Raw genomic sequence first — 14,441 nt, 5'->3', positions numbered from 1 at the left:
ACCTCTTATTTCGATAAACTTCTTAATTTTCATTTACCTGATGATTTCAAAACCTGCAAGGGAATTCCAACAATTAGTTGCGCATTATGACATGAGTTGAGATTTTTTTTGGCTTTGTATGTTCGAAATTTTCAGTCGAAAATCAATTAATGAACTGTAAGCATGGTGATATGAATAAAAGCATTTGAAGTACATATCTATGTGTTGGATGGAGGTAATGCATGCCTACCCTTCCGGAGAACGGCCTTCTATGATTTCCTTGTGTTGCCCGTCTTTATCGACTTCCGTTCTGTCCTTGAAATATTCACGTTGGAACCTTTTCTTCTTTATTATTTTCTGTTTGATCCTGTCAACTGTTATAGCAAACGTTTGTATACATGTTCAGAGATGTTTACCATGCTAAAAGGTATTGCAATCATTGTCGTTGAAATCTTTATCCAACCATGAACAAAATTCCATCCCTCTTATATTAAACTGAAGCTGAAATGTCAGACTATTTGATGGTTTGACAGTTTTTTGTTTGGATGTTCAGGGCCGACATAAGATCATTTAATGACAAAATCCTAGCAGTTTTCTTTATCCTGATGTACTTGCGATTAAAAAGCATTTGTCGGAAGTTATGATTTTGTTTCGCTGTCTCTGCTGATTTCAGTATTACCCAACTGAAATACAATGATCGAAATTTCCATTTGTTCTTATTTCACTGGCAACGAGTGAGATTCTCGAGATAGTTTTGATTCATACATGAAAATAACAAAATTGAATTATAAGATTGGTGCACCTCCCTTTCTAAATTTTGACATTTCTTTAGATCGCGTTGGATTAACGTAATTGCCTCTTAGGTTTAACATTCAGACTATTTACTTCACTGATTAGTTCTAGATCCAAGAAAAAAGCGAACACCTGTATGATGCGGTTTAATGTATTATTAGGCTCTATTGTATCTTATCTAAAGTGATAGTAAATTATGCTTTCCATTTGTGTCTTTACAAAAGTCATAATTTTGTGCCATGGTGTTGTAAAGAAAGTTAAGCCGAATAAAACCAAATAAGAACTCGAATTTTAGAGACTGATGTTTCTATTTTATTATTACAGTTGCATTCTTACGTTTGCTTGTGAAAGGTAAATTTGTCTTATCAATTTTTGCGTAAATTTGTATTATCAATTTTTGCGATCCAGGAGTTCATATCACGTATTAAGACAATTTTCCGCTTTAATTATGTCGATAATTTCCATCTTTCTATCAGTACAACTTCCAAACATTCTATTTGGGAATATCGATGTGGTGGTTCGGAAGTTTTGGTTAGGTCATTGGGTGCTGTAGATCTCGAGTTCGGGGTCTGGACAGAGCACGAGTCGTCTTCCTTCGTTAATTGTGTTACAATGTCAAATATATCTGTATTTATATATGTAAGATAGAATCTAATAAAGTCAAAATTAGCATTATTTAATCGGTATAGATATGTGACAATAGATACAAGGGCGGGACGTTCATGTTCTACGTTAAAGAGTGCAAACGAGAATTATACCCCATATACTACGTTATCATATATAATTTACCAAAGCACAAAAGATTATAATCAAATTCATGGTTCTGGAACTGTTTCTGATCATCGGGCCGTGACCGCATGGCATCGGTGCTCTATATGGAATATCATTTTACCTTCCAATGAAAGTGTTTTGTACTCAAAGGAAACGCCTGTATGCCGATGTGAATGACATGCGTGGGATGATGAACTCGCTGTTAGTCTATTGGTACGATGAATTATTTACTGTCTCCTCGCATATAGGTAAAACAGAAATACAACACAAACGTCTTGAAAACACACACACACACACACACACACACACACACACTTCTTGCATATACGGTGAAGACACCTTTAAATGTCTGTTGTTGAAAGGAAGTTTAACAATGGAAAACCGAACGAAATGAAATCGAATTTAGGTGGCATTCATCTACGTATGAAACAATCATTCACGGCCGATATCGTGACGGTTACCGTGCAATAATGTTGGCGGCAAAACCATGCTTAAGTGTCATTAATTTATGTACGACTTGGAACATTTCCAGTGCAGAATTTATTTTATATATACACATTGATTTTTGTTTTGGTTTTAATACCAATCGACATGTAGTGATGTAGCGCCAGAAGAACTCCAGAGAGACGCTCAAGAAAAGACACATCAAATTCGAACTAAAAAGTAAAAACTCTTAAAATCTTATAGCAAAGAAATCAAGTGTTAAATATAATATAGCAAAGGTCCATTGTGCCATCACTGATGAGTATCAGAAGGACAACGCAGCTGTTTGATGCATTAAATTAATTATTTGGCGTATATATGTATACATATATATATCTAGCTCTAAATTTCTACATGTGTCGTTTGTACAAATCTTCATTCAAGCCAAGTCGTAGACTTATCACACTGACCAATTTAACATATTATATTGTTATCATCATGACATTCTTAATGGCCCGTCAACACATAAAAGGCCATTAGTGCCATCAACCGGTAAAACACACAGCGATCCAAAAAGAAGTAACATTAAACAAAGCAAAAGGTAGAAGACAAATGCTAAAAATCTTGAACTGGTACATTAACACAAAATATTAAAATGGTACGTCATATACTATTATAAAGACCAACATCAGGTAATGTAGAATTTTACAAATCTCAACAGTTTCAAAAAGGGTTTTAAGATATGTAATGTTACGATAAAAACATGCTCGAGTAGACAGAAGGTCAATGCAGTCCAATAAGTTTTACAAAAAGATTCAATCCATTTGAGGATTATTGATGGTTTGATGACAAATGTATCAACTTCCGTTGTTTTAAGCACTGAACTGTTGTCTGTTTACCCCATTGATCACAATAAAGCCATGCAAATATTTGACAGAACCTCAATAATATCTCATGTCCCTGCAAATATGACGACAAATCTGTAACACTTAAAATGATATTTATTGCTGCAATCACTCTTTTTTCACAAACGCTTCCATACTCAAACAAACCCTAGATACTTTACCGGTTTTTATGGCGAATAATTTTGATCAATAAAAGTTTTATCTGTGGAAAAAATCATATATATGCATCGTCTGTCTCGCAACAGTAACATAACATGGCAATTTATTGCAAGTTTCGATGTGGTGTTTTATTGCGACAAATTAAATTCAAAATATTAGCATATTTGACATAATTATTAAAATAGATGAAATTTCTGTGCACGTTACTGCATGTTATGTTTATTTGAAACAGATTTCCATAATACCATGAAAACTAAATATTGAAATCATTTTCCATATGAGCTTTTCACGGGTTGGAAGACATAAACACCGAAAGTATTACAAAAATGGTGTTTCTTCCGCGAAATGGTTGAATGATAATCAAACATAGAATTTACTGTATACAAGGGTGAGACAGGAGGTCATATATCAAAAGTGAGCTTTTTCTCTCTGCTACAACAATGACAACGGAGAAACTCTAATTAAAGCCAGTATGTAATCGATTTTCGTTCTTTTCATTCTATTGAAATATTGTGTTTGACAAAAACACCAAATGAATATTTCTGAAATGCACAAGGATATCAAAACACAAAGAAACGGGGATTTTTGTATAGTATTGATAATATCTAGAGAAATGCAATATAGTTCAAATTGCAAATAACCACGAACAAGAAATGGATTTGTGCATTCGGAAACCATGCTAATATTATTGTAAAATAGACACACAATTGCAGAGAGGTCGGATTTTAAAAGCGTGTAAGGATACTCTGGAAATTGTTGAAAGAGATAAAACAAAAAAAATCATTGGGACATTGTTAGTAAGTGAAATCAAACATTGGAAAATATGTCTGTACAAGATATAGACGGAGAACGTAACACAATTCATTTCTGGTATTGGAAAACATAGTAGGAATGAAATTTTGGATATTACTAAATGAATGACATCTACGTCTAATATTATGAGTGTATAAAAATAACTAATGCAGTTCATATACTTCTTTCTAGAAATTATAAAAGGCACATTGTGTTGAATACATCATATAATATTTCTATGAAATCAATGTTTGACTAAACTGTTACGTAGATGCTAACAAGCTCACGGTAGTACCGGATAAAATGATTTACTTATCGAATTCTTTTCTTAGGCGAAAGATATATGCGTTGACAAACAATGCGTTCGGAAAGGTCAAAGGACTCATAACATCTGTTGTTCTGGTATTTATTGATTTCATAGAGTAGGTAACCGAATTTTCCATTCAACTATTTCTCCCGGTCACCAGGTCATCAGCTTGCTTGCTTGTTTGTGGTTTTGTGTCCTCGCAAAAGCTAAGGTCACGTGAAAACCGGTATCTACAGAAAATGGAGCCACGCATGTTAGCTTTCCTAGTGCAATCCCACTGAAGTATCTTAATCAATTCATCCGTTTTAGGCCTATAACATCACCAAAGGGTCCTTGAGAAAGATTCAGTTTAATTCATCATTTGGTCCTACTCTCATTCTTCATTTGTGTAGAAAGATGTTAATGATTTGGATGTCTGTTGTACAGTCTTCGAGACTGTAGGTGGTAGACGCTGCTAGTTGATTTTTTATCCCAGGGGTTAACTGTAACCTTTATGTTGCTATGTCACATCTTAATAAATTCGCATAGTAACAAGTTTCTGAAGATACTTGTTCTTTTCTAATTATCAGATATATAAAGATTGCTATTTTTAAATCATGCGGTTAGTGTACTTCCCCATATTGATTTTGACGTTTCTGTTTTTTTTCCAAATTTCGTTTTCTATAATCGCCCCCCACCCCCAAGCATAAATATTTAGGACCTTGGCATCATTAACGAGTTTTAGAAGAGCGAAACGGCTTTATAATGCATGATTCAATATTTGGCTTTACTGTATCTAAGTTCAAATTTGAAATGAAAGTTGCTATTCACTTTTGTGTTTTCTGAACAATCATCTTACAGTACTTCTCTTCTACCTAGTCTAAAACTGTATAATGTCATGCGCTGGGGCTCGCTAATTGTGTAGCGGTGGTCTGCGACTCAAATGTTAAACAAAACAAACAGGCTCGTTAAATTTGGGATAAGAACAACTGTTAGTACGGAATAAAATTACTGATTAAGCTAAACCAATGTACTTCTATTACAAACCGTAATTCTATTAGTTTGGTTTCAACTCTGCTAAATTACGTTCAAAATTAGAATACCGGTCGATAGGCTCGGCTTATTGTGCTGAGTTCGCAGGATAATTTGTGGATGTACTATCGTCGGGACCCTCAAGGATTCTCATTTCTAACCAACATAGGGAGAACCTGAGCACTTGCAGCTAAATAACCTCGTACTCTTGATCATTTTAAGTTACTTGTTCGGTATATTACAACGTACTTATATTGTAATCAAGCCCCAGGCTATTCGTCCTACCATTTTCAGTTACGTAATGCACCCAAAAAAATATGAATGCGTTCCTCGGTCATCGTTTAGTTTATTTTTATGTAATCACTGTTTTAATTGAAAGCAAATGATTTCATTCAAATACTGCCATCTTTATTGAAAATAGATTGTGTAATGAATCATATGATCAGTTGTTGTTTTATTATCCTTACGTAAATAAATTACATGTTTTTTGTCATTGTATTCGGGGATCAACATTTTCGGGGGCGGGGGTGGGGTTGGGGTTGTTGCATTTTTTTATATATAGCAATATGAGACCAATTGTAACCATTTCCTTCCGTACCTCAAGACTGTCATTGATACAGATAAATCAAAATCTGATGAAGAGATTACCCAGAAAGCCTTGGTGTGATATGAAAGCTTTTATTTTGTCATTTACGGTTTGAAATTATATTTTTAAAGGAAAATAACCTTGTACACAAAAACAAAAATGATACTATACTCAGAAATAAAACTGATACCTATAACAAGTACACGTCCATTGACGCCATCTTTAAATCACAGGAAGAGTCTTTAATTATTATAATCCGGCGAGTATTTGTCGGTTAAACCATACAGATAAGGATTTCAACGTAATGTTGTTCTATGAAGCTGCCTTTGTAATTACGCCGTATGTATTACCGAGGTAACTAAGTCCATCTGGTTATGCTAACCATATATAGCTCCTAAATCATCTGATTTACTTCTTTTTGTTTGAGATTAATCCGCCTAATCTTCTCTGACTTATTGGTTTGGGTTAATTAGAGTGGGTAGCAATTCAGCGTGAACAGATAATTACATTGTGGTATGCCGACAAAAGACCACGGGAAGTGACCTGGAAATCGAAGCAAGCGTGGTTGCCAGACTTCGATTTTGAATTAAATACAAGTAGTTTAGGTTTCCATAGTCGATGCAGTGATACCACTGGTATATTTGTACCTAGCTTCATTGCATACTAGCCAGACTCTGAAGAGTCTACCACCAACCGTATCGGAAGACACTTGTGCCTTTTCACCATAGTAACAATTATTGGTTTCCGGGTCATTCACGTACAAAATGGGCATCGAATCATGGTTTAATGGCAAATGAGACTTGAACAATGACATATTGTATCGATCAGGCATCCCTATGACATGCAACATAGGTAACAAAGTGATCTCCTGCTACTTGTCAGTTACCTGCTTGATGTAACCATATATTTCCTTCGTGTGCGAGTGCTTTGTCATAGATTTAAAGAAAAATTGTCTATTTGATGCCGTCTCATCTCTGACCTTTTTGTCCAAACTTTCTGGGCAGTAATGACTTTTTCTATGTTAATGGCCGTTACTAGTGAAATAATAATAAGTACATTTTCGCAACAGCTTAGAAATATGATGATGGTGTAGATAGCTGACGGGACTACTTAGTAAAGCTTTTATAGTGTCTTCACTCACAAATGGCAAAACCTGGAAATGGAAGCATAACACCCTGTCATATACGGACAATTTCTAGGTGTTTATTTTGATGAATTACTAAACAGTTACATGGATTTCGTTCATCAGTCTAATCGTTGTTGAATACTTGCTTTGGAATCAAACAAGGAAACTGGGAGAATACGTTTCATATTGTGTTCACTTGTATAAATGAGAAATTTAATTACTAAGAAAGGCACACGGATTGTGACAAATCTCGTAAAGTTTCAAATTTCCAGCGGGCTTGACGCTAGAAATAATTTTATCTCAGCCTCAAATTTGAATATGCCGTGTTAGTTTCTAAAAGTCGCCCGTATTGCAGGTTTTCCAATTGATAAAATATAAAGAAGTATCGGGAAAATAAAAAAATTTCTAGTATAGAATACAGGAAAAATATAACTATAAAATCATTCTATATAACATTTTTTATCATTTCAGTAAGGACGTATGATGAGTATTAGCCAATCGTGGCCACAGTATGGGATGTGACGTCAGCAAGAGTGTTGAAGTGAATGACGTCAACACTGCTGAAGACGAGGCTGCCGACTTCTCTGACAACCAAATTGACACGATACGGAGCACTTGGCCAATCTTGTCACGTGACATGGTTGGCTTCGGAGAAAAGGTGTTCCTTCGGATATTTCTGGAGGAACCTAGGATCAAAACGGTTTTCAAGAATTTTTCGTAAGTGTACAGTTTAAGCTTCAGTGGAATATGATATAGGCAATACATCAATGAAAGAATATCTTTAATAAGGAATATTAGTATTTATCAGTTAAGGATATACTGACGCATCGTGTGTTTTTTCTTATATAGAATATACTTCATAGCATAGCTGTTTATTATTTGAAATAAGTGTAAGTTAAACAGGGAACTTTATAAGACACGTTCCGGTCACCCTCTTAACAAATTGTTAAGCAACTTACATAAACAAGAGGCCATTGACCTCTTTGGACTCTGGCAACTTGTTGATTTCACAGTGCAGTATTTTCTGTCACAAAGTTAAGCCTCTATTCTTTTTAATTAACAAAATTAGGTCAATGTCAAGTTAAAGCTGTTTTGGATTTTTTATCGAAAAAAAAGTTGTGAAGTTAACACAATATTCTCTCTATGTGATGGAATACCAAACATTAAGTCAAAATACACACGTGTTCTTACCTTGAAAATATTTGTTGACCTGTCCTTTGGCTCTAGTGATGCGATAACAACAAACTATGTACGATTTGTCTTGTGGGGGTATGGCGTAAACAATCAATGGGTTCAATTTAAAAGACATGAAATTAAAATCAATCAGACCGAATTCTTACAACAACCATATATCATCAGTGATAGTAATAATAAACCTGGGTTCTTCCAATGGATAAATCCATATCTAGAGTCAGAACTGATAAAGACAAGTACAAGTATCTAATAAAAAATTAAATATACATTAATAAATAGGTATGGTGGCTGTGACGCCGTTGACAAATGCCAAATGAAATGCTGGAATATTATCAGTTGACCTGCTGTGTATTTTGAGCGATTAATGACACATTTCGAACCTCATGCTGTTTTGTTAGGATATTGCCTAAGTTAGTGGTTAACTTAAAATGCCATAACATTAAATAAAAAGACCAAGTATTTCGCTACATGGATTTAATCATAACTGTCACTGCTGTGAATACTCGCCTCCCTGAAAGACACATACGTTATGTAGGAAAGGTGAATACATAAGTGAATATCTCCAAACCAGACCGATCTACCATCACCAAATTTTATCAATACTCAGTTCGTTTTAGTGTATGGCGTCCTGGCAAATTACAAAAACTCATCTCGCCTGCTCTTAACAACATTGTACATCCGATGCACAAAAATTCCCTCTACGTTTGCAGTATAAACAGATGGAAAAATGTAGGATAAACAGAATCTAATAAATATGTTTATTTGGCGTATATTCAATGTTTGGAATGTGAACCGCTCGTGCTTCCTTGCACGGATTTAATTGGTTAAAAAAACTTGCAAGGTTGGAGGGTCATATTAAGACTAATTGTAGATCTATCCGTGGTCAGATTGAATTAATATGTAATAGACTGAACGCAGATGTAGTTATTCCCTACCCATGTAAGAGTGGAGAAGGAATATGCTTACACTTTAACGGTGCCTGTTGTAAGAGACGACTATTTTTCCTTTCTTACAAATTGGAAATTGCATGGACCAAATCTGATCGGTTGCTCCCATTTTGTCTCCCTAAACACCTGTCTTCATATGACCCTTTCTGTTGGCGTCGCCCTTGACAGCCATCGTCATACTAATCTTCCTGTTGATGTCTTGCTAGACAACCATCTTCGTTCTGAGTGTTAGGGATCCCTGAAGACTTTACGTCTATCTAGATAACATTCTCTGTCTGGCTGTTGGGAATCCCAGCCAACTTTATAACGTCTTTCGAGAAACCATAATCGTTCTGGCTGTTTAGGGTTCCAGATAACTTTGTAAGTGAACAGCGTACAGACCTCGTGTAAGCCTCCTTGTGATGGTGCGGTACTGAAGCCGCCTTTATAGTGCCATCACACCGAATTTCGCTGCCGAACGCTCATAGCAGGACACCCCAGTAACATAACGCTACCACAATACTGAACGTTAAGCAAGGAGGCAGCACCTTTAAAGTATGTATGTCTCGGCCACCGGATAAAACTCGTAGTCTTCCTCTCAAGGGCGAACGCTTAGCTAAAGGACGGAAGGGAGTTTGTGTCAAAGTAGAGAAAGATCAATAGAAATGAGTGAATTTATAAATATCCCGAGTTGTGTCGCCTCTCACGATCATATAACGGGGACAGCAGGTACACTTCTTACGCCCTACCTGCAGGGCAACAGCACCCAGTACCGTCGTAAAATCGTTATACTGATCATAGACAAGATTACTCAAATATACATCCTGGGTCAAAATAATCAATTGCCTCTTACAAATGCAAAATGCTTACACAATGTTAGCAATATCTCAAAAGCAAAGCTCAATTAATTTCAAACAGCGCGGGCGTTAAAATAAAATAAAAACGATTTTTCTACGTAGGTCTTGAAAGCGTGATGGAAAAATACGAAAGGGTGATTTAGATAGACATACACTGGTGTTTCGTTTGTATGAAAACTTTCCTAACTAAAGACACTTAAAATACAATAATGGCGTTTAATAACCTGAATACAGAGAAAGCAGACCGTCGGACAGTAAATGACATGTATATCCCGCCAAACGCTTTCAAGACATATAGACCTATATGCTTAATTGTGTGAGTATTGTGCCCTGAAGGAAAAGGCAGCTAGTTATCCTTATATTGATGTGTCCAGTTCATGCGAAACATATGGAAGCTGTCTTCAAATGAAAGGACACAGGACAATATTATTGTCATCTTCTTAACGGTCCATCAACGCAGAAACGGTCATAAATGACCAGTAACTGTTTGACTATAAAGATCTACAAGGAAAAACATACAAAAATCATTGAAAGAAAGATGTCGAAATCGTTCCTTTAACGAAGTGGATATAGTGAACTGTGTTGTAAGAGAACAAAGCAATATACATAAAAACAAGCTAGCAAGCAAAGTATCATGTATTTGTAAATGTGACATTCGTCTCCTTTTTCCTATACATTTCAACCTGATATAAAGATTGAATCCATAGTGCACCTCCAAACAGTTCGTTTATTTTTTGATGTCCTTGCGAGAGGCTTGGACATAGACATTTTAAGACTATGTCAGCGGATGACTGGGCTACTTAAGAACGTTTTTATAGTGTCATCACACTGAAATACCATAGCCTAGCAAAGAATAACGCCAAATCCGACCACATTATAACCGAAGTGTTATACGATCAGCATAGTACACGGTTCTTCAATTTAGATTAATGGTTTATTAAAGCGGGTTGTTGTTTTTTTAACTTTCCAACACCATGTTTAGGTAATTTGAAGATGGTGAATGAGGCGAAGTGATAGATCAGTCAACTTCCTGTTCATATCGCTTGTACACTGGCATTTTATTGTGAATAGGTTGATCAGTTTATGAAGTCTTGTGTAGCCAAGTCTGTGTCGAGCGCCAAAGACACTACTACCCTTTTTACAATCTATTTGATATATCAAAGCTGGGTGAGAGAACCAATTATCCTCCTAAATGCCAAACATAGGGCAATGTTAAGGATAAAACAAGTGGTTAGAAAGTGATATATGTAAAAATCCCAAATTTAGTCGTTCAAGCGACCATTCAAAAGACAGTGGGTATAATTTCATTGTAAAAACACCATATACATGACCGCATGTGCAGTCCTTCAAAAAGACAGCGTCATGGCTAATAATTCACTTACAGTTGGCATTTTCAAAATGATGTGAATTGCAATAACGTCCTTCTTCGCCGCTGTGGCTAATTCAAGATTGAATGTGCTTCTGTCTCTTTTTCTAATATGTCAAAATGACATTTTCATATCGAATTAACTAACATTCGAGGATGTTCAGACACTTATATATGCGGGTTAATACCGTGATCGGCCGCTTCGAGTAACTGCAGCATGATATCTTTACTTACGAAAGTCAAATAACGATAAATGTTTGAACTTAATCAATTTATTTTTCTTAATAATTCATGTGACGTGATCAAAGAAGGGGCTTAATTTCCTCGTTGCTAGGTAAAGATGGTTGATAATTCTATTATTTTAAGAAAAGAGGAAAATAGACATGAAGCTTTGGAAAACGAGAGGATTAAACAAGTTCAAATGATTAACTTATGCTTCAGTTGGAAAAAGAAGCTATGGTGAAAACCATTCATGAAGTAATAGATGATCTAATTGCAAAATGTTCAACGAGACCTCAATTTGATTAAAATATGGCAGACGATAACAAATGAAAGAAGAATATGACCTCATGTTGCGAAGATACGAGAGTCGTAAAGCTATTTGGAAGGGAAGACATTGAATATTGAAAACAAATAATTGTATTAGCAAGAAAAAACAATACAAGATAACTTCATTAATTCCCACTTCTTTGAAGATTTACACTTTCTCTATATTTACCTTACCAAAACAATGAACGCCTTCAACCTCCCAACCGCCCTACTTTTTTACTCTTTATCCCTTCCATTGCTGACTCCCCTGGTATTACAGTCCCTGTACACGACATTGGTCGAAAACACATAGAAAGGTCATTGTACTTTTTGTTCATTTTGAGTAACGTCCTTTTAAGAGCTTGAGTCATTTAAGGACGGTTTTCGGTGAATTATGCATTTAATGTATGGGATTTTGTGTAAGCCTCATTGTGACAGTACGCAAATGAAGCTGACTTAATAGTGGTGCGATACTGAAATATGTCTGTATACCAAAACCCCTTTCTTAAAACGACGATCTCTCAGCTTACGATCAAAAGTAAAGAGCATTGAGTATCTACGTTATCCAGATAGTCATTTGTTTTTTACGTCTCTTAATACACTGTAAACTCATTAATTTTCACGTGGATTAGTTTTCATTGATTTGATGGCTAATCTTAGTCCACGAATTCATATGTCCATTAAATAGTATGAGCTATTTTATAATTGTAACTGTCCTGGAAATAGGAATTTTTATTGAAAAAAATTAACAAAATTGAGATTCAGGAAAATATATGGTTTGACGGTATGTTTAGACACTTGCTTCGAGTGGTTTATCGACGAGTTCTAGATGTATTAATACATCGACCCTCCAATACATTGCAGTTAAGTAAATGGTTAAAATGAAGTAGAATAGTGGCAAGGTTATGCACACGAATTTATTAGATATATATGAAAATTATGAAATGCTGCATTATCGAGCTACTGGTCAACCTTTGGTATTTGTAAGGGCCCCAGAATTTTATTTTTGAGGTGAAAACTATATTTCTGTTATTCTTTTCGTACATTCTGGAACAGGTTCATACGCACTTAAATCAATGTCGACCTTAACATGGGTGTGAAAAATTGCCTTCGATAATTTGTACTGAGATAACATATTGATCAATCAGCGGGTGTCCTAACCCACACAATGCCGTTACTGTACCGTGAATATATATGTATATGTTGATGAAAGGAACTACGAGTATAATCGATAAGAGAGCAAGACTAACGGGATTATAGTTAACTGAAGCATCAGGATTAAGGTTTAGGCTACTCTTGTATTCCATCCTGCACCAATCTCGTTTTTTTCTTAAATCTATTGGTAACTATCCGGTTGAAATTATTAAAGCTAAAATTTTTCAGAATCTCAAAATGTCTATTTCGCAGATAATGTGGGTGTCTAATTCTATTGAAGCTTTGTTGTACTTAATGATTATTCACCCATACCTAACGTAGGTCTATCATCTTCATCTAGTACCAGTATTGTTGATTCTATGAAGTGACAAAAACATTTCTTTACAAAAAATGAACATTCACATTTAACTATGGACACGCGTAATAGTTGTTTTACAACCTCGGTGTCCTATAAGTATGGCGTAGAACTTGTACTTATCGTCTTTAAAACCACGTACCTATTTATAGGACGGTAAACAAACCAACTAGACAGCCTGGGCCCATTCCTATACCTCACTTTTTCATGACCTAAGGCTAGAGACAACACTGCTAAGTTCAATGACTGAATCCAAAGTTACTTAAGGACTTATTGTCCAAGGATGACCGTTTCTCCTTATCACTTCGAATACTATTGACTAAAACTCCCATGCCATTATATGGTTATTAAGGTCACGAAAATGATAAAAGACAGTCCGAGATTTGTTTTAAATTCGTTATCCTGCCAATTATACACTGAGTGTCTTCTCTTTCATAATTCCAAACCAGTGACCTAACAGTTAAGTAAATTTTCTCAATTGCTGTTTAGTTTTTTCATTAAAAAACCACAAAATCAAAACGCGTGACTAATTTATCAATCCCCCTCCAAAGACACTACAACATGTCAGGGTTTTTTACGAGAAACTATCGTAAGCATCAGTTGTGTCCTACTTTCCTTAATTACCTCTGACAGGGAAATTGTTTATATAATCCATATTGAAAACACCCATTTTAATCTTGAGGTAACTAACAAATGTACTTTTATCAAATCAGCCTCAGGACAACCATGATTTGAAAATAAGATTTTAATTACCTTTAGCACCCTTGTGGATTCTTTGTGTAAAACAAAAAGCAAAGTATTCCAAAGGGAAACTTACCATGTCATTCTGTATTTTTCAGATATATGGACGAAAACAACCTGAAACAGTCAAAAATATTTCTTGATCACGTGACGAAGTTCATGCAGGTGGTCGATTCAGTTGTGGATAGTTTGGAAAAACCTAAAACTGAAATTCAACAGACTTTGCTGATGCTTGGCGCACGACACGCCACTTTCGACGGTTTTGACATTGAATATTTCGCTGTGTATATAAAAGTGCTGATGAGCGTCTGGGAGACAGCAATTGGAGAGGAATTCATTCCGGAAGTGCGGGAAAGTTGGAATATAGTGTTTACTTACATTGTCCGATATCTCTGTCAAGGTTACGAACTTTATGTGCTGGAAAGTGAACATGAAAAATCGTGCAATGGTAATTCAAGTGTAACATAA

At 35.5% G+C, this 14,441-nt stretch overlaps 1 protein-coding gene across 1 annotated transcript; it reads left to right on the top strand.

The window, feature by feature from the left end:
• Positions 1-7,362: 7,362 nt before the first annotated feature.
• Positions 7,363-14,441, top strand: LOC132550801 (globin C, coelomic-like). Its single transcript, XM_060214890.1, has 2 exons — positions 7,363-7,568; positions 14,072-14,441. Exons 1-2 carry the CDS (start codon positions 7,363-7,365, stop codon positions 14,439-14,441), a joined length of 576 nt encoding a protein of 191 aa, XP_060070873.1.

The sequence above is a fragment of the Ylistrum balloti genome, unplaced genomic scaffold, assembly GCF_031769215.1.
Source record: "Ylistrum balloti isolate Yb309-2 unplaced genomic scaffold, AGI_CSIRO_Ybal_v1 Utg370152, whole genome shotgun sequence".
Taxonomy (NCBI): domain Eukaryota; kingdom Metazoa; phylum Mollusca; class Bivalvia; order Pectinida; family Pectinidae; genus Ylistrum; species Ylistrum balloti.
The sequence above is the reverse complement of the archived record's forward strand: the minus strand, read 5'-3'. Positions and strand labels throughout refer to the sequence as shown.